This window comes from Aquila chrysaetos, chromosome 7, assembly GCF_900496995.4.
Source record: "Aquila chrysaetos chrysaetos chromosome 7, bAquChr1.4, whole genome shotgun sequence".
Lineage (NCBI taxonomy): Eukaryota > Metazoa > Chordata > Aves > Accipitriformes > Accipitridae > Aquila > Aquila chrysaetos.
In genome coordinates, this window is record NC_044010.1 from 17,928,964 (window position 1) to 17,953,809 (window position 24,846).

At 35.3% G+C, this 24,846-nt stretch overlaps 1 protein-coding gene across 5 annotated transcripts in view; it reads right to left on the bottom strand.

Moving 5' to 3' along the window:
- The window catches only part of CADM2 (cell adhesion molecule 2), a 699,058-nt gene that overhangs the window by 234,258 nt on the left and 439,954 nt on the right, over positions 1–24,846 (bottom strand). For 4 of the 5 annotated variants that reach the window (XM_030020124.2, XM_030020127.2, XM_030020126.2 and 1 more), the window contains exon 2: positions 4,142–4,168. The exons of the other annotated variant lie outside the window; for it this stretch is intronic. In XM_030020124.2, coding sequence (XP_029875984.1) covers positions 4,142–4,168 — 27 coding nt within the window. The remainder of the gene's footprint in view (positions 1–4,141; positions 4,169–24,846) is intronic. 5 annotated transcript variants of the gene reach the window in all.

The window sequence follows — 24,846 nt, forward strand, 5'->3', positions numbered from 1 at the left end:
GACGTATGCTTTAAGTAGCATTGTTAAAGCTAAATTTAATCTTCTGTTTCTGAAGGAAAATCAGTCTCCTCTTTTAAAAGCAAAGCAGAAACAACATACCTCTGCATGTGTAGAAGAGATGACTGAAAGAAAAAAGTGCTTTTCCATGGAACTCAAAAATAAGGACAATTTCTTTGGGACACAGATGCAATATAAGTCAAGAAAAAGATGCATCTCAAAAATCTCCTGGATATCCAACAGGCTACAGAAAATAGTACTGTTAATATCAAACTTGTGAGGCAAGTGAAATAGAGTTAAAGGCATTTACAGTACTTAAAAGTGTAGTATTAAGTCAGAAAAAGTTTGAAAGTATCAATAAGACATCCCCTAGAACTCACAGAAGTACAGCTGTTACAACAGTTTTGGAGAGAGAATATAGAATCATGTATATATAGACTGAGTGAGTAGTACAGTAGCACTTTGTTATGAGAAGCAGTGGGACTATGATATGAATGTTATTTCTCCCTGAGAAAATTAAAAATAGAACTTCATACATAGCTCAAATGGGGGAAAGGAGCATGGCAGAAATAGCTACCAATCCACCACGTTTTTATATAGATTGGATAGTATGAATCCTGCAATGTTAAGGCAGTTACATCTTCCCCTCTGCAAGAAGTCTCTTCTTGGGACTTGGGACTCTTCTTGGGAATTTCACCATTTCTAATCTGTGGGCCACGGGAGTCTTAGGAACAGGAAGGAATGTTGTACTTCTCAACAGGCAGACGATAAAAGATCTTTCTGGAGGACTTGCCTTCTCCTCCTGCAACAGCAGGTGGCCTTTATAATCTCCTTTTTTTTATAGGAAGTTTTCATATTCATTCACACCATTCCCAATACCAAAAAAACCCCCAGAAATTCCAATTTAACTTTTGAAGGGTTATAAAGTCAAGTGTCTAACTGCATGAAGTTAGTGGGGCAGCTCTGGAAATAACTTTTTAATAGCAGCTGACACAGAGTGTATCAGAGAAGTGAAAATGCGGAGTGCAGAACTCCATTCCTCAACTAATTACATTTGAATGAAGACACTTGGTCTCTCTCTTTCACCTGCTGACTGAAAATTGACATGCCATTAGCAGCTCTGATAAGACCACTGAGCCTGGAAAGCATTGTTAACTGCTGCCAGAAGATATCTGCAACAATATTGTCACAACAGCCCTTCTTAAGAGGTCAAGAGGTCTTCAGACTGGTGTTTTGATAGAGGAAATGCTCATTTATAGAGCTCAAGTTGAACAAAACTCATCTGGTACATTAAGGAACAGTCCTTAAAATATTCATGCACTGAAACAACTCTAGTCAGATAGTCTGAGATTTTCAGGTGGCATCTTTGGTTTCTGCTTCATGAAATTCAGTGCTATGAATGACAATTTTCATGTTTAATTTTACCCCTTACTCTTTCAAATCCTCCTGAACTAAACTTCTTGGAAATGTCACAAGCATTCTGTCCAGAACATGAGTGTCCTGTGGCAGCATCTGCCCAAAATAGTCCAAAGCAAGATCCTTCCTTTTATGCAAAATACAAGTATTTACCCTTTCTGGAGACCACCAAAAATGTTCATGCGGTTTCTTCTAGGTAGCAGAAAGTATAAAAAAGAAATATGAAAACCATGGTAAAATAAAGCAATGATAGCACAAATCTAACATGGAGCTGTGGAATTGCTGACCCTTGAGATACTTCAACTTGATTGGAAGGCTCTGAGCAACCAGGTCTAAGTGGGCCTTACTTACATCGTGGCTAGGTCCAGATGACTTGCAGACCAGATGACCTTCCAACCTAAATTGATTCTAAGTGCCACAAAGTAAGGGTAAACTATAGAGAGTTCAACAGCTGCTTTACACCACTTAATACAAACAGCCTTCAACAAAGTCTGAGAAAATACTTAGGGAAAGAGCATTGTTTGAGAACAAGGGCTCTAATGTTCTGCTAATAGACAATCCCACAAGGAGGGGGAGGGAAGTTAGAGACCAGCAGGAGTTTTCTCATGCTAAGAAAGCCTAAACAAAATTCCAAGACAGGTGGTCCCATAGAATATCACCTACTAACGCGCTCTGGAACCCTCAGATCTCAGGGCAGGCATGAGTGTCAACTTCAGTTTGTTGAAAATGGCAGCACAAATTCCAAACTTTCAGAAAGGAAAGATGAAGATCCATAAATAGGAGCATAGATGTAAGAGTTCTGGATTTCAGGAAGATAAATGCCAAAAGGGAAAGTCCTGCAGCAAAGCATTCCCTCAGTTGCGAGTTGCCATTTCCAATGCTGTATTAGACAACTGCTTGCCAATTAAGTGTTATACTTCAAACAGAGGAACAGAGCCTTCTTTACTGCTTAGACAAAGCAATGTAAAAAGCAGTAAAACGTCAGCTACTTTATGTCTTCCACCACAGGAGATTACAAGTTGGATCCTATGATTTTGGTAAAAGACAGAAGTATTGCAGGACTGAGTTCCTTGTGGATATTGGGTACCTTCAACACAGGGCTGTTCAGCACCAAAGGAAAAGCTGATGACTTCCTGAAGACACTGTGCAACTGAGCAAGAGAACTCCAGAGATAATGCATAGCCACATATTATGAGATTTTCTCTTATCACAGTGTCAAACCCAGTTTACTATATATAGTTTCAGCTTTTTATTCAGTATGCATGTGCACTACTGAAATAAGGGTGTGTTAATGTTCACAGATGAGTGGGGCCCATGAGTAATTCTGACTCATTTTATAATTCCTGTGCCTCCAGGGCAGTTTCTGTTTGAATGGCAATATATGGGTACATGAAGTAATTGCTGAATACTGATGAGATTATGCTTATTTGTGCTGAAAGTTTGCTTCCATGGATGTGTTTTGGTTTTGTTCGGTTTTTTTCATTGCTTATGAAGGTCTTAAACACTTGACCACTGTTAGCATCACAGCCAAGTACATGACAGTACAGAAAAGAGTAAAGAAAACTTCACAGCATGCATAGACAAATATGTGAATTCGACTTTATCCACTCCCTTCACTCATGACATCCAATGCATGCAAAGTCTCTGAGAAAAAGATTTTGCAAAAAGCCATGCAAGGGTTTAAAGAAAACTGAGCTGTATTTTAATCATTTAGTTTAATTATTCTAATACATAAACACTATCAGTTGGCTGTGTTTTCTTTGATTGTTATTATTATTCTACAACTTCAAGCTAGACAATATATACAATTGAACTTAACAAACACTGTGAATATGAGAGTTCTTAACTTCTGAACTACATGTAACCAAGCATAAATATTTGCCTTAAAATCTGATCTCTAATTATCAAACTCAACTTTATCTACCAGAAATGTTAGATAAATTTTAGTAAAATACATATTTTCAGGATTTTCTATGAAAATATATATTCATAAATATACACACACAGAGACATATGTATATATACACATGTTACACTTATATGCATATGCAAGTAAAAATATACCCTTCAGGTTACATTTGCTACATCACTGCTTCGCTGAAATTCAGGAAATGGTTTAAGGCACAACTGACCTTACATGATTAGTTCTGAAAGGTTTACTTCTTTGTCACACTGATTTGTGACAACCACCTTGCTGCTCTGAAGTCATAAATCGCTGTAGAGATTATAGTATGCCTCTCTGTATATTGGTATGCCATCAGAAACAGTGACGATCATTTTATACTAGCGTGAAAAGATGGGGAATGCTTAGGAGACACTTATGTTCATGTTCTCTGTTCAGATATTTATGACTATGACTAGACATAAAAAATATAAATTACACTTACATATTTATGAGCAATTTTATGTAATATCTTAATTTTTATTAAAATGCCATCAATATCCCTACAGTCAGATACCTAACTACAATGTGCTTGGTTTTATCTTTTTTCCTAAAAACTTCCTATATTAAAACAATTAACAAGATACAGTATGAATAGTGATGACTGATAAACAATGAAAATAGTCTGCACTTAGGGGCAATTACAAAATTGTAAAAAATGATCTATTATACCATAAGATCTAAAAATATCTTTCTCGGTTTTGAGAAGCAGAAAAAAACTTGTGAGAAAATATGTGGGCTGCAGAACCATGCAATGCAAATTGAAGAGTGCAAGCAGAAACTCACCTCTAGCTTTGTTCTTTGTAGCAGCCACTGGAAGCAAGGAAAAGATTGCACAAGAAGAAGAGAACAAAGATAGATTAGACAGAAGTTTGAGCAAGTAAGAATACAGAGAAACTTTATCACTATCGATTCAAAGCTAACAAACACCGTTTCTAGGATTATTTGACCTATTTATATGAGACACTGCAATACTATGAGATAGTTCAGATCTATGATTCTGTCAGAAGACCTGTGTTGAGAATTTAGAAAGTATATCACAAAACACACTCAAAAAGCATGTCAAGGAGCGCAGAAAAATCATGGACCGTTAATCACAAGTAGCTGAGAGCATATGTACACACATTTGTGAATTCTAAAACTTACAGCACAATTTGCCTTGCCAGAAGTACATTCTGAAGTACCTAAATCTTATGTCATTCCCTTGCTCCTATTGAAACATCATTCTCCTGTGAAGCTGATGCAAACAAACATCAGTTAAACTACAGGTACTTCAATTATTTATAATCTATGTTATCTGATCATTGTTTTTCTGCACTGAAGCCTATATCTTCAGATTGTTCTTGCAACCTAATGGAGCATGCAAAGCAAAAGGAGCAGACAATATTTTAACAAACAGAGATCAGTGTTCAAACTCAGAGAAATAGGGGCAGACAAGGGACAGACACTACAGCCTTCCTTGAGTCTCCTGAAGCAACACAGTTTCATGCTATTATTTCTAAGGGCACAACTGGGTCACAAAAACAACAATAGGAGCTTAAGATGTTCTGCTAACATCTGCCCTACTGCCAAAATCAACAGAATCATTATTTTCTGTTTTCTGAGGCTCATGGATAATGTTGCTGATATACAATATTAATCAGAACCCAAAGTGAAAAAGGAATCACTCTGTTAGCTGTAAATTACACAAAAGTTACTATCCACAGCTCTTTAAACCCTCAAGTGCACTCTGAAAAGGCATTCATTCAAGAGCATATTCATGAAAAAATGGTACCTCAGGAAAAAAAAAAATGTAATTCCTCTTCTGCTGGCCCTTCTTGCAAGGCAAAACTATGTTAACAATTCAAAGGCAGCTACACTTGTGACCAAAAGACAGGAAAAAAAAGGAGAAACACCAAATCTGCTCTTGTTGCTTCTCTTGTTCACACCTAAAGGTTTTAAGTTGTGGGGGTTTTTTTGGTTTGGTTTGTTTTTGGTTTGTTTGGGGTTTTTTTTTTTTTTTGGTCTTGTCTGGTGTTGCACCAATCAGTGTTTACTTAGACAAGTAAGGAGAGCATGGCAGTGAAGGCCAAGTTGCCTTATATGAAGAAATTGTTGAAAAAAATAAACTTTTAACTTTATGAATACATCAAAAAAAGTAAATTCGCTAGCTTTTTTCTTTGTTTTTGTTTTTGTTTTAATTTCTTCACTGATCTCTCCTCTACTTCCAGATGTACCATTGTGCATTGCCATCATTCTGGCAGTGGAAACAAAATAAAAAAAGCAGTCCCATGATGTCTGAAATCAGCATTACTCCACAGAACAACTCTGCTTTGGGGAGGTACAACAAAAGCAGATGCTTCTGCAGAGCTCTTTCCATAAGGCTGCTTAACAAGAAACATTCACCTGCAAAACAGCCAGTAAAACTCACATGCACTAAAAATTGCTTGCCTAGTAAACAAAATTAATGGTGCCATTCTAATTTTATAATAAGTGAACAGTTTCTCCTTCATGCAAACATAAGATGATAATGAATGCACTGAGTTCATCAACCTGTTTATTTTCTTATGCTTCCCCTTCTTTTTCAGTCCTGAGAATTACATCTACATGAACGCATTATCACTTTGAGGCAGAATAATAATTGAAACTTAAGAAAGGTCTGGAGGAAACACGCCCCTCCTGGTAATTTAAAAGCAACAGGAGACTTTATATTCACATTCACCATTCAGAATAAAAACATATATATGTGTGTATATGAATATGTATATACATAATAATATGTAATGGATGTATATATAAAATTATACATATAATTTAATTGTTCAGAATATATACACACATATATGCATATGTAAATTACATATAATCTATGTGTATAGGTACATATAGACATGTATATTAAAAGAATCCAACCATTCTATGATTAGATGGCTTTATTCTGAAGCACGAGCACTAGACAGAGAATTATTACCTATCATGTACCAGTAATTAAAGAAAAGATATAAATGAGGTTGTACATTATAATTGAATATAGGACAGGTTACTAAGCTTGTTAGACCAATTATAACTCTCTGCAAATCAGTAATAGAGGACTAGATGACAGTAACCTTCTTAAAAATGTCATGTTCAATACTTGTAAGTTTTTCCATTGACAACATGGTCCAATTACAAGTCAATTCATAAAGTCCAAACTGCACAACAGCCAAATTAGCTGAAAATGGTCTTTCAAAATATAATTCTGCCTACTGAAGGGAACTAGCTGGAGCTGTTTCCATCAACAACCCATCTTTCTGATACCTAGCATGAGGGAAAAATCCCTTTCATTGTTATCATTGAATATTTCTTTTCCTAAAGGTGAAAAAATTTTTGTCTTCCCTCTTTACTCTTCTTGTCATTCTGTGTAAAGAGAAGACAATTTTCAACCTATATCCAGTATGTTTGAAAATTTGTATCCACCTCTTCTTCTTATTACTATATGAAAAGTCATAGGACCATAGACAAGCATAGATAAATGTTTCAAATGAGCATCACCAAGACTGAAATTCAGCAGAGGGAGGCTGATCTCTTGGGTAGAACACCAGACATGGGATAACTCAGCTTTTTATACCACTGAAGTCAGTGACAAAAGACTTGTGGGTTTCAACAAACAACATTACAGTCAAAGGATCTACATTTGCTTTACATCTTCAGCAAGTCAGTTGATTTCTCTGCATTTCATGTAACACATTCTCTTCTTCCCCACCTAGACTTCCTTGCTTGCTGACTAAAGAGACAAGCTCTTCAAGGCAGTGAGTCTCTCACTTCTCAAAGTAGTATAGTTGTAGGACACTGATTTGAAACTTCTGTAATACAACTAAAATGGATTAGGACGGGCCAGTAATAATTTATGGGTACAATGTAACCTGAAAACTGGAATTTACTGTATTTGGCTGGCACTTACTGTATTTGGCTAAATTAACAAGTCAATCAGGAAATGGATAAAAAGGAAAGGCAATGACTTCTGGTATTTCCCCATGATCACAGATTTCTTTAAAAAACAGAATACATTTACAAGGGCATTTTTGTTTAGTTACTCTACCTTCTCTTTTGTAAGAAAATTGATTTTGGATAGGGAGGCATACTACAAAAAAGTGTGAACAGTGACCTTTGTTGGAATTTAAGGAAGATTTTAAAGACCAGAGAAGAAAGATGAAGAGGGAAGAAAGACCATATTGTCAAAAGTCAGGCTGAAAGGCATGGCAGAGCTTCTAGATTTCTAGGTAAGACTGAGAAAAAAACCCAACAAACCCTCTTCTATTAATCCTTAGTTCTATCGAGATTAAACAATAGTTTATTGTCTGAAAGCTCTTCTGGTCACAGCACGTGCAAAACAAAAGGGTTGGCTACTAGGGAAAGGTTTGGGAGCGAGGGGATCACAAAGTAGCAAGAAGTCAAGGTCAGAGATCTCACGGGAGTCCACTCTGAGGGATCAGGAAAGGGGAAGAAAATTGTGCCAAGTCCTGAATCATGGCAGTTAATTTTCATAGAACTAAGGTTTTTAGGGCATTTTTAAATCTGAAAAGCGTTTCTGCTCTAGCTGTGCTGCTGAAACAATGCTTTTAAAAATCATTGCCTGAATGTAAAAAGCTGGATTCAAATTTCAAAAACCCTAATATACCCTTGCTCTCAAATATCAATAATATATTGTGCTTTATTTTTCTGTGATGTATCTTTCTGACTTCTTGCTTTTTGTATGCCAACAATTGTTAAATTGCATTCTTTGATAAATGGTGGCTACAAGTTGTTCAATATTTTCTCCACACTCAGCTGTCTCTATGCTGTTCAATTTTGTGGACATTTTTAGACAGATTTGATATAACATTTATTTTATTTTTCTCTTGTATGTGATTTATTATTTGATTTGGGGTTTTGTCTTTTGTCTTTGGAAAAAACCCACATCCTTCCAATTACTTCAATAGCTCAATAAAAATAAAAAAGGTAAAAAGTATTTCCTCCAGATGTCCAGCTTACCTAACCTTTTATTTCAGAAAATAAGGAGAAAGAAAAAAGAAAAAGTGAAAGGGTTGAGGTCAGTGTCTTGTTCTCATTTCTCCTATTACATGCACTAAGAACGCAGCTAGAGGAAAAAACAGTACAATATCTAAATGTCATAATGACTAAATAGCTCTTTTAAAGAAAAGAACCAAGATGAAAGTCACACTCATAAAGCACATTGCACTGATTTTCTCCTGAATACAGTAACCTACAGTACCAGCAAATCTGGTGGTCCTCTTGTCTTCAATTAAAAAGACATCAACTATCTATAGGATGGACATATTTATTAATCTGTATTTTTACTCCAGTCTTAAAACCTTCTGCAATCATGGAATACTAAAAATTATCAGAGAAGCAGCATATGTTAAAAAAAACCCAAACAAAACAACCCCCTCTCCCCAACACCCCCAACTTATAATGCAGATTTCCAATTTTCAAAGGAGAAGAGGTTATTTTTACACTACCTAAATTTAGAATTTTCTTCTTAATTTTATGATGATGATGAAAACAATTGCATTTTTTTTCTTCTGATAAACTGATGGATCATCACTGGTCATTTAGGTCACCTAAATGCCAGCTCTGATTCTCTGACTGGAAAAGCTCCTCTGTGTGACAGAAGGCTTAGCAGGATCAATTTCTCCAGAGAATAATGCAAATTATTAGGCTCTCACAGACTAAGAGCCTCATTCAAAGCAAAGATACCACTATGTGCTGTAATGCAGCATGCTTCACCGCCTCCTTTTCAACAGCAGCATTTTCCAAAAGCCACTGAAGGAGAAAGAAACCACCATCATCGCCTGAAATTCTTAGTGGGATTTTGAGCTCATGCATTCAGGAAGAGATTGCTGCCTAGTCTTGAAGAGTGGCCAACAGATGACAAAGAAACATGGGACCTTGGTAGTTCTTTTAGATTAGGATACAGTTTAAAAAAACCTAGATACATACTCATGCTAAATTTATTTACTTCTGATTTTCTGACCCCTCATTTGATTGCCTTTATTGATATGCTTTTGCATTTTATAGTGAATATTCTTTTTTTATGTAAGTTCTGCACACTCTTCTCATGGAGATTTCTAAAATATCAGTGGCATTGCAGATAGAAATTTGTGTTATGGAAAGAATGATGCAAGGATAGAATAAATAATAGAAGGTGTCATGTTTGAATTCCATGTAATTACATAAGCATGGCTGCACAGATCTTTAATGGTTATACAAATAAATAGATGAAGACTTATATAGGAATATATGCATTCTGATTCTAAGAAGACATCATGTAATTTCCCTCAGAAAGAGATACAATTCACTTACTAAACTCATTGATCGATCTTTGAAAAAACAAGAACCTTTTTGGTTCCGAGAATTTAATACATTTTTTCCCTCAGGGTTTAAGAGAAAAGCTACAAATGAACTGGTATGCAAAAAAAGCATGTGATTTTGCAATGATAAAAAAGTGATTAATTTCTTTTATCGCAACTCTAACATTAAATGTGTATAAAATACAACACATTGGATATATGCTACATACTAGGGATTATGAATCTACATACTGATTTGTAATAATTTTTCCTCTTAGAACATAAAATATATTCTTGAAGATACAATTGAAAAGCAAATTTGGAAGAGTTACGAAGAGGTCAACTACTGCATCCTCTGGGTTTGAAGCAGCATGAATTATGTTTGGACCTCCCCTAACAGAGTGCTTAACGTATTGTTAAAACTCTCGGTGACAGGGACTCCAAAAGCTCTCCAGGTAATCTGTTTTAGTGCACAGTTGTCCTCTCAATGGCAAATTGTTTTCCTGAAATATAACGTACCTATCATATGTAGGAGACTAGTCCAATTTCTTAACTCTTCTCATACCTTCCATGAGTATAAATAACAACAGAACTTATACTTCTTCAAGGTAACCCTTTCAAAATTTGAAGACTTACTATTTCTCTTCTGTGCCTAAATAACTACGTTCTTCCGTCATGGTTTAATCCTCGCCAGCAACCAAGCACCACACAGCTGCTCACTCACCTCCCTCACAGTGGGATGGGGGAGTGAATCAGAAGGGTAAAAGTGAGAAAACTCATGGGCTGAGATAAAGACAGTTTAATATGTAAAGCAAAAGCCGAGCATACAAGCAGAGCAAAACAAGGAATTCACTCCCTACTTCCCGTGGGCAGGCAGGTGTTCAGCCATCTCCAGGAAAGCAGGGTTCCATCACACGTAACGGTTACTTGGGAAGACAAAACACCATCACTGCAAACGTTGCCCCCTACCTTCTTCTTCCCCCAGCTTTCTATGCTGAACATGACATCATATGGTATGGAATATCCCTTTGGCCAGTTGGGGTCAGCTGTCCCAGTTGTGTCCCCTCCCAGCTTCTTGTGCACCCCCAGCCTACTCACTGGTGGAGCAGTGTGAGAAGCAGAAAAGGCCTTGGCTCTGTGTAAGCACTGCTCAGCAATAAAGAAAACATCTCTGTATTATCAACACTGTTTTCAGCACAAATCCAAAACAGAGCCTCATACCAGCTACTGTGCAGAAAATTAACTCTATCCCAGCCAAAACCAGCACATCCACTTTCTTAATATGTTTTCCAACTTCCTCTTTATTGTCTTTCCTTTTTTTTTCCTGAATTTTCAACAATTTATCTACACTGATCTGAAATCAGGCAAGATATCCAGCTGAAGTGGCACTAGTGCAAAGTAGAATAATTACTTATGATGCTTTCCACCTAGCTCTTTGGTTGTGCACTCCAAAATAGCAATTGGCTCTAATGGAAGAGCATCACCTTGTGTTCAAGCCCACAATCCTTTCTGAATACAGGACTTCACCCTTGTCCTTAGAAGATTATGTTGCTTTAAAGTTACTTTCCCCATTTATTAAGGTCATCTTGAATACTAACACACCCCTCCAATTAGTAAATCTAGTGGCAATATAAATTCTGATAGAAATCTGCAGCAGTGTAGAAAGGGAACACTAGACGTGGATTTTACTCAGCATTTCTGAAGGCAGTTTTCTCTGACAGTCTTTTCTCTATATGCTCTATAGCATCAGGTTGATGTATGCTGTGATAGGCAGTTTATCTTCCAGAGTCCTCCAAACGGCTGTGTTTTACCTTTAAGTATTTCTGAATATGAACATGGGGAAGGACACCCAGCGATAGGGAATTATTAGTGTTCATCATGTTCCAGTATTTAAAGGGTGGCAACAAAGAAGATGGAGATTCCCTTTTTACAATGAGTCACATAGAAAAGACAAGGGGTAATGGGTACAAGTTACTCCTGGGGAGATTCCGATTGGACAAAAGAGGAAAATTTTTCACAATGAGAACAATCAGCCATTGGAATAATCTCCCCAGGGAAGTGGTAGATTTCCCAACATTGGAGACTTTTAAGATTTGGCGGGACAGGGTGCTGGGCCATCTTGTCTAGACCATGCTTTTGCCAGGAAAGGCTGGACCAGATGATCCTTGAGGTCCCTTCCAACCTGGTATTCTATGATTCTATGAATTCCATGAATAAATACTAACTTGACTGTTAATCTATAAAGTACAAACCTATCTCAAAGCTACATACTGTACCACATTATTTTTGTATATCTGCTACTCTATTGAAGAATATAATTCTTGACAGCAGTAGCAGACGTTCAAATTCAAGACTAACAAGGTCATAAAGGACTTCAGTTGTGTTCAGTGTGTCTACATTCATCCCATAATTAGCAAAAAACCCCCAAACCCATAAATAAGCAACTCGTTGTTAAACAAAACTAAACTAATCCATCTTATCTAATGTTCCTCCTACACACACACACTATAAAACCTGTAGGCAAGCCAGACATAAACTACATAAGCTAATGCACAGAGCCAAATGACAAAACACTACTATATACTACTGCATTTAGCAAACCTATGAACTGACCATACATCCTGGGCAATAATAGTTAACTGTTCTGTTACTAAATGACAAACAGAAAATCAAAACAGCAGCTGCTACATGTTTACTGTGATCTGTGAGAAAAAACAATGTTTAGAGAAGTTGCTTTTAAAGCAGACTTTTCTGTATAGGACACAGCAACTCTAGAAACTCTATTAAATTGTATTTTACTTGGTGAAACTTTGAAAGGCAATGTGACAAAGGAGCACAGGTTCCAGTGTTTTGGTCCCCCCCCACTATCACCCTAGAATTCAATGCCAGGTAATGACAGAATATTTTCTGGTGTTCAGAATCTTTCCTTTCCAACCCAATAGAATATAGATTTGTAAAATAGTAATTACTGAACCCAGATAATGAGAAGCAATTCATATACTGGCATGGAAAAGCTAAAATGACTGTAAGCATCTTTCAAACTTTCTAATATGCTGTTAAACACATTAAACATTTTAAAACTGTGACTAGATTATCACGTGCAATGACTTTTATTATGTGATACTAATCACAAAATATTGAAGAACATATAGCTCCATTTTCTTTCTGAAAAGTAGACTATAAATATAGTAATTTTGTTCTTGATACTTATTATAACTGGCATGATGGAGATCAGCAGAAGCATCTTATAATCTAAACATCACTAGAGTTCAGGATTCCAGCTGTAGGTGATTCACATTAAGCAACTGGAAACACATAACACTATATATTACTGTAGTGAAACTAGAAGATGAGTAAAATCATGCCCTAAAGCCTCCTTTTAAAGGCATCCACATAACATGATTTGCCTGTCCCAAAATGCCAACTTTATGCATGTTACAATGCAGCTGGACATGTAACTTCTACAAGCAATGCAAGTTGCAAGTAAGCAATTTCATCATAAGCTAGGTTTCCATAAAACATCACACAAATTTCACTTGCAAATAAATACTATAGTTTGTGAACAAGAGTAAATACAATTTTCATATTTCATTTTATCAAGGTAACAGAATGCTTTAAGATGTATAAAAAGAACTCCGAAGTAGTAGAATGAAGAACTCCACAAGGCTGTAAAGCGTGGTTATGTCAGCCAGAGATACAAGTAGTCAGTTCTGCTCTCAGATCTCTTTTACAGTTATTTCAAAACTTAAACCAAATCTTTGCAAAGCTTTGATATTCCTTCAGCACCTCAGGCAAACTATCAAATTGTTTATCATGCAAAACGTGTGTACACAGATACTCACCCAGCTTCCGTGTTTATGTCAAGTCTCCAGGAAGAGTAGAAAGGAAAAGATCCTACTTGGATACACTTAGCAAACTACTTAGGCACAAAGTAGCTGTCATCACATAACTGTGATTGGGGACAAGCAGCTGTAAGCAGTGAGCTTATGGTTTTTTTCACATCTGCAGATAAATGCATGCAAAACACCTCAAATGATGCCTTGTCCGTTTTGCTCAACCCAAGAGCAACCTGTGACATTCATGTCTCCTGTTAGGGTTTTTTTAACATATATGCTATCCTACGTTTTTACAAATAGACATTTTCTGAGTCTACTATGCTTATATACATTATTTTCCAATCACAGTCCACAGCTGTGATAACCCACAAAGCTTTAAGAGTTCTCATATTTGAAAAAAAATCCTTCTACAACCAGCATGAAATCAGAAACACTGTAATCAAGAGCAAGGAGCTAGGCAGGCAGACAAACAGCTAGGGTTCTCTTTAAGTTACCTCTACATACAACGAATTCATCTACTGTAGACCATAAGAAGGCAACTGGCTTTTATTGCATGGTTACTTTCTTTTTTTTTTTTTTTTTTTTAATATCACAGCCCATGGGATCTCTGCATATGAAGTGTTACATCACATTCATAATAGATCATCCGTATGAAATGCTTTCTTAATAAGGTTAAAGTATGTATTAAGGGCCTCTAGGACAGCAATTGAAGCACATGGAAACAAGAACATATCTTAAAGGACAGAGAACTAAAACTTTGAACAGAAAAATAAGATTTTTTTTATTTTTTTTTTTATTTTTTTTATTCCCCAAATATTATCAATTTAGGCTTTTCAAGACATTAGATGACAAACTTGGGTAACTGACAAGACTGATGAAAAAATACTATAATAAATTAAGTGCAGAGCTCAATAGATAGGATTTTCATACGTTTAAATAGATGTCAGTAAATATGTTCTAAATCTAAGCTCTTTTTCAGTTGAAGAATGAAAATTTTGGGTGTGACTTTTCAGTGATGATTTTATTCAGCCATTAAAAATTCTACATATAATTTTCTTCATCACCACTTGCAATCACTGCAGTTGTCATCTCAAGAAATACACTAGAAAGCTTTACTCCTTGTCTTGACCTGATACATTATAGCCATTCCTCTTGAGACCTTCTACAGAGTAGGTTTCAATATCATAGAACATAATGACTCCTTTGGAACTAGTGAGGCTTACAGGATAATTTAGAGACATTAAAATACCTTCACAATTGAGGGACTATATATAATACTCCTGAAAATAGTTATTTGTATGTGATGATAATTATTTAGTAAAATTTATTTTAACTAAAAATGGATCATATTGTTATACGTATTAAAAATATACATTCATTTCTGAAGAGTAATGAAACTTTTTTTCCTCAGGATTTTTTCATTTATCAAAGCAAATTAAAAATCTTTAAACTTATCTATACAGTAATCGAAATATAAAAATATATTGATAAAGGTGGTGAAGATGTAACAGCAAATCAACAATGGTGTTTTGTTAAGACCCCCAAAGAATAAAATAAAACATGACAAAGTAGTACTAACTACCCTCAAATGATTCAGTTTCAAATACATACTTAGCCATTTATCTCAGAAACAAGGTAGGAAGACACATTGCTTTCCATATGAATTATTTATTGCATCTGCACCCAGTTTGGATGATGAGGAACTTAAGGTGAATCTTTCAACTTGATCATATTGCTATTAGTGAAGTAATATTAAATAAGAACTCTTGCATTTTTTCATGTGATTTACTGCCATTTTTTCTACATTTTTCTGACAGTTCAAGAAACATGGGTAAACTATAAGAAAAAAAACAAACCCCTAAGACTGCATATTATACCCAAAGTTCAAATACTTGACTGTAAATTATCATCTGCTATTCATAATCATACCAAAAATTAGGATAACTACTATCTTTTTCTTTATATCTGGCTTTACAAAAAAGGACTCCACTTCAGTGTTGGAAATAGAAAAGACTCATTGCCACTCCATTTTGTCAGGCAATATCCAATTTGATGCCTACTAGTGCTGTTAAGGTGAAAAGTTGCCTTGGCAAAACTTACTGAGCCAGACTTATTTTTGTAGCTTGTGTGAGACATGTAAATAAGAAACTATTTTTATAGGGATGCACTGTCCAGAGAAAAATTTAATCCTTACTATAGATCTTTTTGACCTCACACCATCTTTCATTGCATGTTTGAAATTTTACCTGACTATATGCATTAAATAGTCATATTAAAAAACATTTCATTTCCTGTATATAGTTCTAATCTCCTGCTATGGTTTTAAATGTATATATGTGTTGAATATACAAACTAAGGCAGTAAAAGTTGTCAGGTATTCTACAATTTTCCCAAAGTTATGAGAACTACAGCTGAAAATTCACAAATTTGAACAATTCATAATTCCAGACTTAAGATTTTACACCCACTCCCCATCCTCTTCTTGTATAAAGAAATACAAGCTGATAGTTCTCTATTAGAAAGAGAATGGAAAAATGAATATGCAGAATCTACAAGCATATGCTTGAATATTCAGAATTTGAAAACTCACAAAACAGCCATTAGGTTTTTCAGGCAGAAAAGAAAGTAATATTAAATTCAGAATTTAAAACATTGTTAAAGAAGCTTAAAAAAATAAAAATAGTTTTGAAGAAGCTACAATTGTTCCAAATACGATACTCTTAATATTGATCTGAGCCCCAATTTTCTTTGATCTGAGCATTAAAAAGATTTCTATCCCTCCTTTAATTATACTGCCACTCTACTGAAATTGTTTGTAGGCAAAATTCATTTAACAGTTGATCTACATTTACAGCAGCTATCAGTAGTCCTGGCTCTCCATATCACTCTCAGGTTACTACATGCAATAATATGCCTAAAGTGTTGGTATATAAAAAGCTGGAAGCACTGTGAGGGAATATGTAATCTGGAAGCTTTTTGCAGCAAGAAAAAAAAAGTGATTTTTAACGCTGGGGACTAAGCTGATGGGCTGAAAAGCTGTGCTTAGGTGGTCAGCAATTAACATGAGGAAAATTACACTGATATTTAAACACTCTTCAGCTTGCATTTCATCTGAGTTATTTACAAAAGGGGTGGCTCACAGCTTGCCAGTCTAACAAGAACATCCACAGACTGCTGACACGAGCTGTTGACGTGGTTGTCACATATTTGTTCTGTACTGGGGCCTTTCATCACGTGCCCTTCGCTCTTGGTCTTTTGATGTACATGTTGGCCATACCTCTAAAACAGACCAGATGTATTTCATGAACTGCTCAGTTCTGTCTATGAGTCATCAAAATAAGGACTTATTAGAAAACATCTTTACCATGGTGTGTGTACACAGTCAAAGTATAGTCAGCATATGCACCTGGCAAGCAGACTCACTAATGATGGTCCATGGGCCACTGTAGAGACAGCGCCGAATGAGAGCTTCTGAGTGACTGCTAGAAATAACTGAAATGAGGAAAACAACTTTCTGCAAGTTCTGCTGCTTTGGTGGAATGAAAATGAAAAGCCTGAAGCATCATAGCTTGTAGATAGCACAGGACCTTTAAAAACTGAGTCATTCTACTTTGGCAGAATGAAAATTAAAAGACTGGAGCATCATGGCATGTAGGTAGTACAGGATCTTTAAAAACTGAGTCTAGGAGATGTAGCAAGTTAGTATATTCAGATGAACTAAAAATGATAGATGACAAAAAAAAAGTTCTTCAAAGTCAACAATAAAAACTAAAAACCAGGAAGGTAAAAAAGATGAAGCCAGAGAGAAGAGGAAGAAAAGGCAAGATGAGGTGAAAACAAGGGGAGAAGGTTAAATTCAAAGATCTGGATCATAAAGCTTAGAGAACCAAATGTGCATGAGACATACTATTATAGAAATCTCAAAATTTCAAACTCCAGTCATCTATATTTTTAGCATTTCAATATTGAGAAAGTATTTCTAAACAATAAGAGATATAGTATATACGGAGAGAGACTCTACAATAACTGTAAGTGAATACTTAACATAATAACAGGACAGGAAAGTTTTCATATCTTATTAATAATTAGTTCCTTACTATCATTACAATGGTCTCTGCCTGTGATCCTTCCTTCTAACAGTGCCACAAGGTTATTAAATTACTCACCTTAAAAACCAATCAAACAAAACCCCTTTCTTGTATATAGCAAATAAGCATGTTTCTTGCCCTTCTCATGTCTCACATTTCTTTTTCCTTTCACATCAGTGAAAATATTCCCAGAATTTATAAGAATATGAATGTATACCTATTTTAGATCTATTTTATATGCATACCATATTATATATTTCATATTATATATACTAGATATTGTGCATATATTATTTTAATATATTCTTTTATGTAAGATAACCATATTCTGTTATATAAACTTACTCATTCAATACCCATAGCTTTATATAATATATAATGTCCATGATTATATTCTATAAAAGAATATATAAAGCAATATAGTGACATATATATGTATGAATGATATACTACATAATATACAAAAGTGTGTGTATACACACACTACTGCCTGTAAAGTATAATGCTTTTCGGTACATTTGAACAACAATGAGTGAAATCAAGTTAAAGTAATGTGTACTGTCAATTGAAAAATCAAAAATGAAAACACTTCCATGGAATACTTTTGAGAAACTTTTGAGTAATTTTATTTTAGGAAATTAAAGAAACTAAGTATAGTCAAAGTGACTGTTTACAGGAAATAATGCAATTCTTGGGGTAACCCTCTTAATTATGACTTCTGAAGTAAAATATTATTACTCCTCCTACAGTGAAAAAAGTGTTATAGTAAAGAAATGATTTGTGAACCCTGACATTTGTGAACTGTACAATAACTGCACGTTGAGTCCTTACAGTACTTTGATTCATAATCTGAGTTTTGTAACATCCTGGAAGAACATATACCAGACAAAGAATTACCCAAGGTATTCCTCAGTAATGCAAACTGAAACCCTCCTGAGGGAAAAAAAAAAAAAAAAAAAAAAAAAGGAAAAATCCCCAAACACTAAACCAGCCCACAAGGCAGATAAACAAGTTACTATCGGGTATTTCTAACTCATTCCTTGACATCTCTGCCAACATGCATCTTCTAGACAACATTATTACACAATTACAATGAGCTAAACAAGCATGCAAAGGCCCTTTATAGCAGAAGAGTGTTTATATATAGTGTTTAGCTTCAATCATTGCTGGAAATAGAGGAAACATTTTTAAATGTCACCCGTTTGTAGCAAAAGCATAAAGGACTCTCAGTGAAAGAATGCAAAAAGGAGGGTGGTGTTGCTATTTTTGTTTTGCTGTCGGAGCACAGCCAGGAGAGATTTGTAGCTCAATGAATGAGTGGCAGAACGAACTCCAGCTGTGAACATGTGCTCTGCAAGATTCAGCCAGGTCCCTAGCAGATAATCGGGTAGCTCACCAAATTATACTGACATGCACTTGCCTTGCCCACCTCTTGGAGCACGCCAAAGCAGACAGTAACAACTGAGGCATCCCCGTTCTTATCCTAGGAAACCACAGCAACCTTTCAGAGCCATTCCTGAGAAGTTCATACACGCACCTCTTTCATATTCAATACAACTCTGGCAGTTTAGAAGTTTGCACATGCAGTCAGTCACAGAATAAATAGAAACTGGCAACACAACTATGACTACTCCTCCTTAAAAACCTCATAAGCCTTCTCTTCAAAGAGATTTATGAATAATGGGAACTAAATAATTCATGGCACTGCAGATGCCAGTCCAAATAGCCTCTTCCTTTTTAAGGTTTCAGTTTGTAGATGTGTGATCAAAAGCCTTCATCAGTCATGATAGTGGCATTTGTACTCAGTCCAAACAAACCGTATTTGCATCTGAATGTTTTTCACTGAAATGAGAGATATAATATGCAAGCCAAATTCCAACTAAAAGGCATTTTATGCTATTTAAATTCAGTCAAATTAAAGGCTGAATGCAACCTAAAAGGTCTACTCTCAGAACAGTAATTCGACACATCATAAATAAGACGCATTTTTTTGTTAGAGTACCTCAGCACTTGTCTGAAAATTTTACACAGCATCTTAACAGTGCTGCCTCTTGAGTCCTGCATATAAAGTAATGAAGTAAACAGAAACTTAACACGCTGCCGCCAGTTCAAAGATTTCACTTACTCGTACACAGTTACATGAAACCAAGTAGGTAAAAGTAGTTGATCTGCAAAGGCAACATGAACCTGGAAGAACTTGCTACTACATTTTTGAGCAAATAGATATGTGTTTCATACATCAAATTCTCACCCTGTTTATTAATCCTGCTTATTAGTAAGGTGAGGATCATTCTTTGCCACGTCCATTGCTCAGCTTTACCGCTACATTTAGAAGTACCACAAGCAGTCCCTCAAAAAATAAAAAGGGAAAAACCAGTCCATAAAGATCTCAATAATTGAATGTGGAAGAAGTCACAGGAATTTCACCCTGGCAAGAGAAAAAGCAGTAGGATCAGATTAAAATTCTTGTTCTTGCCAAGTGGAAATAAATATCACTCTCAAAAATTGAGGTTAACACTAATTTTAAAAAGACTATTAAGAGCCTAAAATACCCTTTTCTTATGAACCTTAGTGGGGATGAACAACATAATTCTTCTAAATTATCACGGGGGTTTACTGTAAACCCCTTACTTCCCCCACCCCCCTTTTATTTTTTTTTTAGAAAGTCTTCCTATTGTATTTAGAAATTACATGAGCTGGTGAAAGAAGGAAATTAATGTTATGTATGACCCCATATTGAGACATGTAACAGGTCAGTCTTTTCATTTGAAGTATATCTGGGTTGGGTTTTTTTTGGTTTTGGTTGTTTGGGGTTTTTTTCTTAAATAAAAAATGTATCAGTTTACTTTGCAGAAAACAGAATCCCATGAACTAGTTACCAAAAAATATATTATACTGAGGTCTTAATTTTAAAGTCCTTAAATTTAATTTAGTAATTAGTAGATGCACCATACATGAGATACACTACGATGATCCCAATGATGTTTATATTCATTCATATACAAACTATTAAAATATTTAGAGAATGAATGATTTTATGATATCACTAATTTTGACATGGAAAGAGTTTACGTGAATAAAAGTTAAAAAAAAGAAGAAAAATGTACTCTCGAAAGCAAGGCTACTCCACAACATGAAGGTACAGACTTCTCAAGAAAACAATAGGGAATGGCTTGTGGCAGGCTAGCACAACACAGCACCAACACTGTGAATGCTAATGAGTAAAGCCAAGGAATAACACTGGAGCATCATATATTCGAAGATGACACTGATGAGGGCAGATGTAGAAAAATGATTATCAACTTCAGACCCCGAGAGCAGCGTGAATGAAATCACATCCTTGTGTTCTGGGAAATAAAACAGGCAACTTGGATAGAAGTAAAGACAGCCTTTAATTATCTAAAAGTAAATTGGGAGCAGCCCATGATAATTCAGAAGTGGCGTTATTATAGAACACAATGCAGAGTTAATTCAGAAATCAGTTTGTTCAAAAGCATCAACAGCTGGGTTTAATAATAGACACAATGAATCAGAAATGAAGAAAAACTTGAGACAGAAGATTATCAAGCAATTCCAATCATATTATTAGATTTACAACTAAATGATAGCAAAGAACCTGTATGTTAGAATTATTTAAATAAAGGAAAACAATAATTTGGACTGATGAGCTGCAAGAGTGTCAAAAAATGAACTTTTACAGCATTATTTTGTCTAGTTGTCTTTCAGAGATGTTTGGTTATGCTTTTACCATGGCAAAAGGTAACTTTCCCATTCTTTCATTATTTTTAAAAATAAAATAAATGCTGTCTTGACACAAAACCAAAATATCATTTGAATGAAAAAAATGCTGTAATGTTAAAAAAGGTTTTAATTACACAGTGCTACATTCTGATATTTCTATTCATATTCAGCAAGATCTCCTTCTGCAAATTCACTGTTTTTATAAGTCCCATGGCATATGATGCTTAAATTCCATGACATTTGGGAAAGCATGGGAATAGCACAATCAGGGTATCAGATGACTAAAGTCAGTACTACTGGCAATGGAAAAATAGTGGCTGACTGCAAGTTTAGTTAGAATGATTGGATATTTTATTAACAGAATTATAAAGTTGAACTTTGTACAACACATGGCCAAATTTTACATATAAAAAGTAAATATGCAACACAAATACTGTTGTGCCATATCTTGTTGCGCGGACAACAGAAATGAACATTTTTAATTTTTTTGTTTTGTTTTGTTGGTTTGTTTGCTTTTTTAAGGGTGGAGAATAAGGCTGTGTTAATTGGGCAAATCTCAGCAACCTTATATCTTTTTAGTTAACCAGCTAACCAGTAATCTTTCCAATCTAATTAATTAATTAATATAATTAATATTTTAAATTATACATTAAAAAATGTTTTCCTGTGCATATAGTTTAGCTTTCAGTTATCATCTTGGTTGAATTGGTAGGTGATGTTCTGTAAATTGGCAAATAATAAGAAGGTGAACGACAAATATTAGCGTTCTGAATGCATGCATCAGGTCTGCCTAACAGAACAGATTAACAAAAACTACAAAAATCCCTAAACTGGGTTTGATGATATTGTTCTGAAGTCAGAGAATACATCTAGACAGGCATAGCATTGTGACACACTGCCTGCTAACAGCTGAAAGATAATTATTTCTCAGAGAACGTGGACTAAACAACATTAAGAGACTTTGTGTTTTCAGACCCCTCTATAATACATCTCTGCCAATCCCACTTTTCTACAGTGGCCTTGTGTTACATCTGGATCAGATGAGGTGAATGAGATTCACCATTTTTGACCTCATTAAAAGCTGTCCTTTACTCATCCAATGGAGTCATCAGAAGATAAAGTGCTTTCTCCAAATGCTTACAGAACAAGGTCTCCCACTAGGTGTTACCACTTCTGCAGCCATTGAGGTGTTCATGGCACTTTGCTCACAAGTACAAAGCAAGGGCTTGGTTCTTCTCTCATTTCACTATGAAGTCTGGTCTATGTGGTGCCAGCCATAGTGTTCTGTGGCAGTATATGAGTGAGCTTGAAAATACTCACCTTTCGTGAGTATTGGTCAGTGCACTCATGCCAGAACAAGGTGATTGCAAAGCCTCCTTGGAGAACCATGTGAATACTTGGTTAAACGGTCAACTAGCAGATTGACAGCAAAAGGTATTCTCATATACGTAGTTACTTTAGTACTGATTTCCAGCAAGAATGAAAGTAGCTCTAGGATGAAAAGAATAGCATTGAAAAGATGGTGGTTCATGGTACAGTTTCGGAAACTTACACAACATTAGTTCAAGACCACCACTTTATTTTATTCCACCTGCCTTCTCTGTCCTACTTTCACCCACAACAGAAGTACACGTGCAGAAGCAGAGACTACCATGGTATTTTCTTTGGTTAACGAATATTTTGGCAAGTTACAATTCATAACAATACTTTCAAGAAGTAAAACTGAACAGCTTCTACAGTCAGCACTTTGTCTACCAAGCAATACTGAGCTCCAAGCACAGTATGCTGAACATTGTTTAAAACTATCATTTCAAATTAGATTATCTTCAAAGAAACAAAAAGAAAAAGAATGCTGACAAAAAATTGCCACTCAAGGTAAAATGCTGGTATCAGATCTGTGTGAAGCTGTCAACCAGAAAGTAACCCAAGTATAAATATTTGGGCTCTGAAACAACTTACGGCAAACATACAAGTGCTAAAACTGTATTTGACTCAGTGTTTTTCTATTCTGCATTTCTAATATAGGAACTGGGAGCTGAAGTATCATTTGAACAGAGCCAACATTGCATAAACTTCCATATTTCATCATATGACAAATAGTTCCAAAGATATTTTCACTACCAGCTATTCCTCTATGTAAGTTGAACTATATAATATACAAATAAAGTATGTCTTGATGACAGTGCAACAGAAAATTTGTTGGAAGCAAGGAATGAATCCCTCTACAACCACACATATTAATATATATTTATTCATTGAAAGTTAACATTTTTATTCAACATAGTTGTTCGTTCTATGATTCAGACATTTTGTTTCCTTTAATGACAGAAGTTGTTTTGTTTTGTCTTCTAAGTAAAAAAAAAAAAAAAAAAAAAAAGCCTTTCCATTGACTTTATAGGGCTTTCAATCAGAACTGTAATCTGACATTCAGAGAGAGGAGAGGAAGGAAAAGGTTTTGGCCTATGCAGCATGAACAGTATTTATCTTGCAATTGGAAAAGTATTTTAAGCAAAAGGTGTACGTACAAGAAACAATTCAGGCTGGCTGATGGACAAAAAAAATCTAACACCCACTGAATATGACAGGGATATATCTATTGACTTTAGTAGGCTATGAATCAAGCAGTAATTATACTATTAGATTACTGAAAGAAAATAATAGTGATTTAGGAAAAGTAAATGGAAAAAAAGGAAACAGCCCTGCAATGATCTGTATAATCTAATATCAACCTTGGCTAGATGAAATTGCATTTTTCAGCATCCTCTAATGTAGCAATTATAAGTAGTCACATGTACATATTATTATATACTTATCAGCTAAGATGGATGATTATTGTACATTGTAAATCAGCGATAAAATAAATTAACCAAGAAATTTTATCAGAGAGAGTATTCACAACAAATAAAAACAATTTCTTCAAAGACTTGCTACTCAAAGTGATGACTCATATGATAAGATCCAGGAATCAATATGCAACCCATACTGTCATAGCAAACAGCTACTTCATGAAGTTAATCCAATAAGAAAAAAAAACCCAAACACAACAATGTATCCCAAGAAGCAGAGCAAGCAGCCATGAGATGGCCTGGCTTTTGACAGGTATTACACGTGGTTGATCTGTTGTTCATATCAGTATGTTGAGAATCAGTTCAACTAAAAGGGAACTTCCAGGAGGGTGATCACTGGCTGTCAATGCCATGATCTTACTCCCCAAACTGTCACATGCCATTTCATATTTTCACCCTAAAATTCAGTGATGTATTGAGGGGTAGCATATAGTTTTATCAGGGAATTATGTTTCTAAAAGCTGCATAGTTCATTCAAGTATAGAAAACTATGTTATTCTAGATTTTTCAAAGGAGTAAACTGTCTGCCATTGAGGTATACAGGGTCTTTTATACATATATAATTATGTGTAAGACAGACAGAGGAAGGTCCTCTTCAAGTTTAATGCCAGGCTGAGTGTACAGTCATCAAGAGTCCATGAAAAACTGTATTGACAATAATCCCAGGTAATT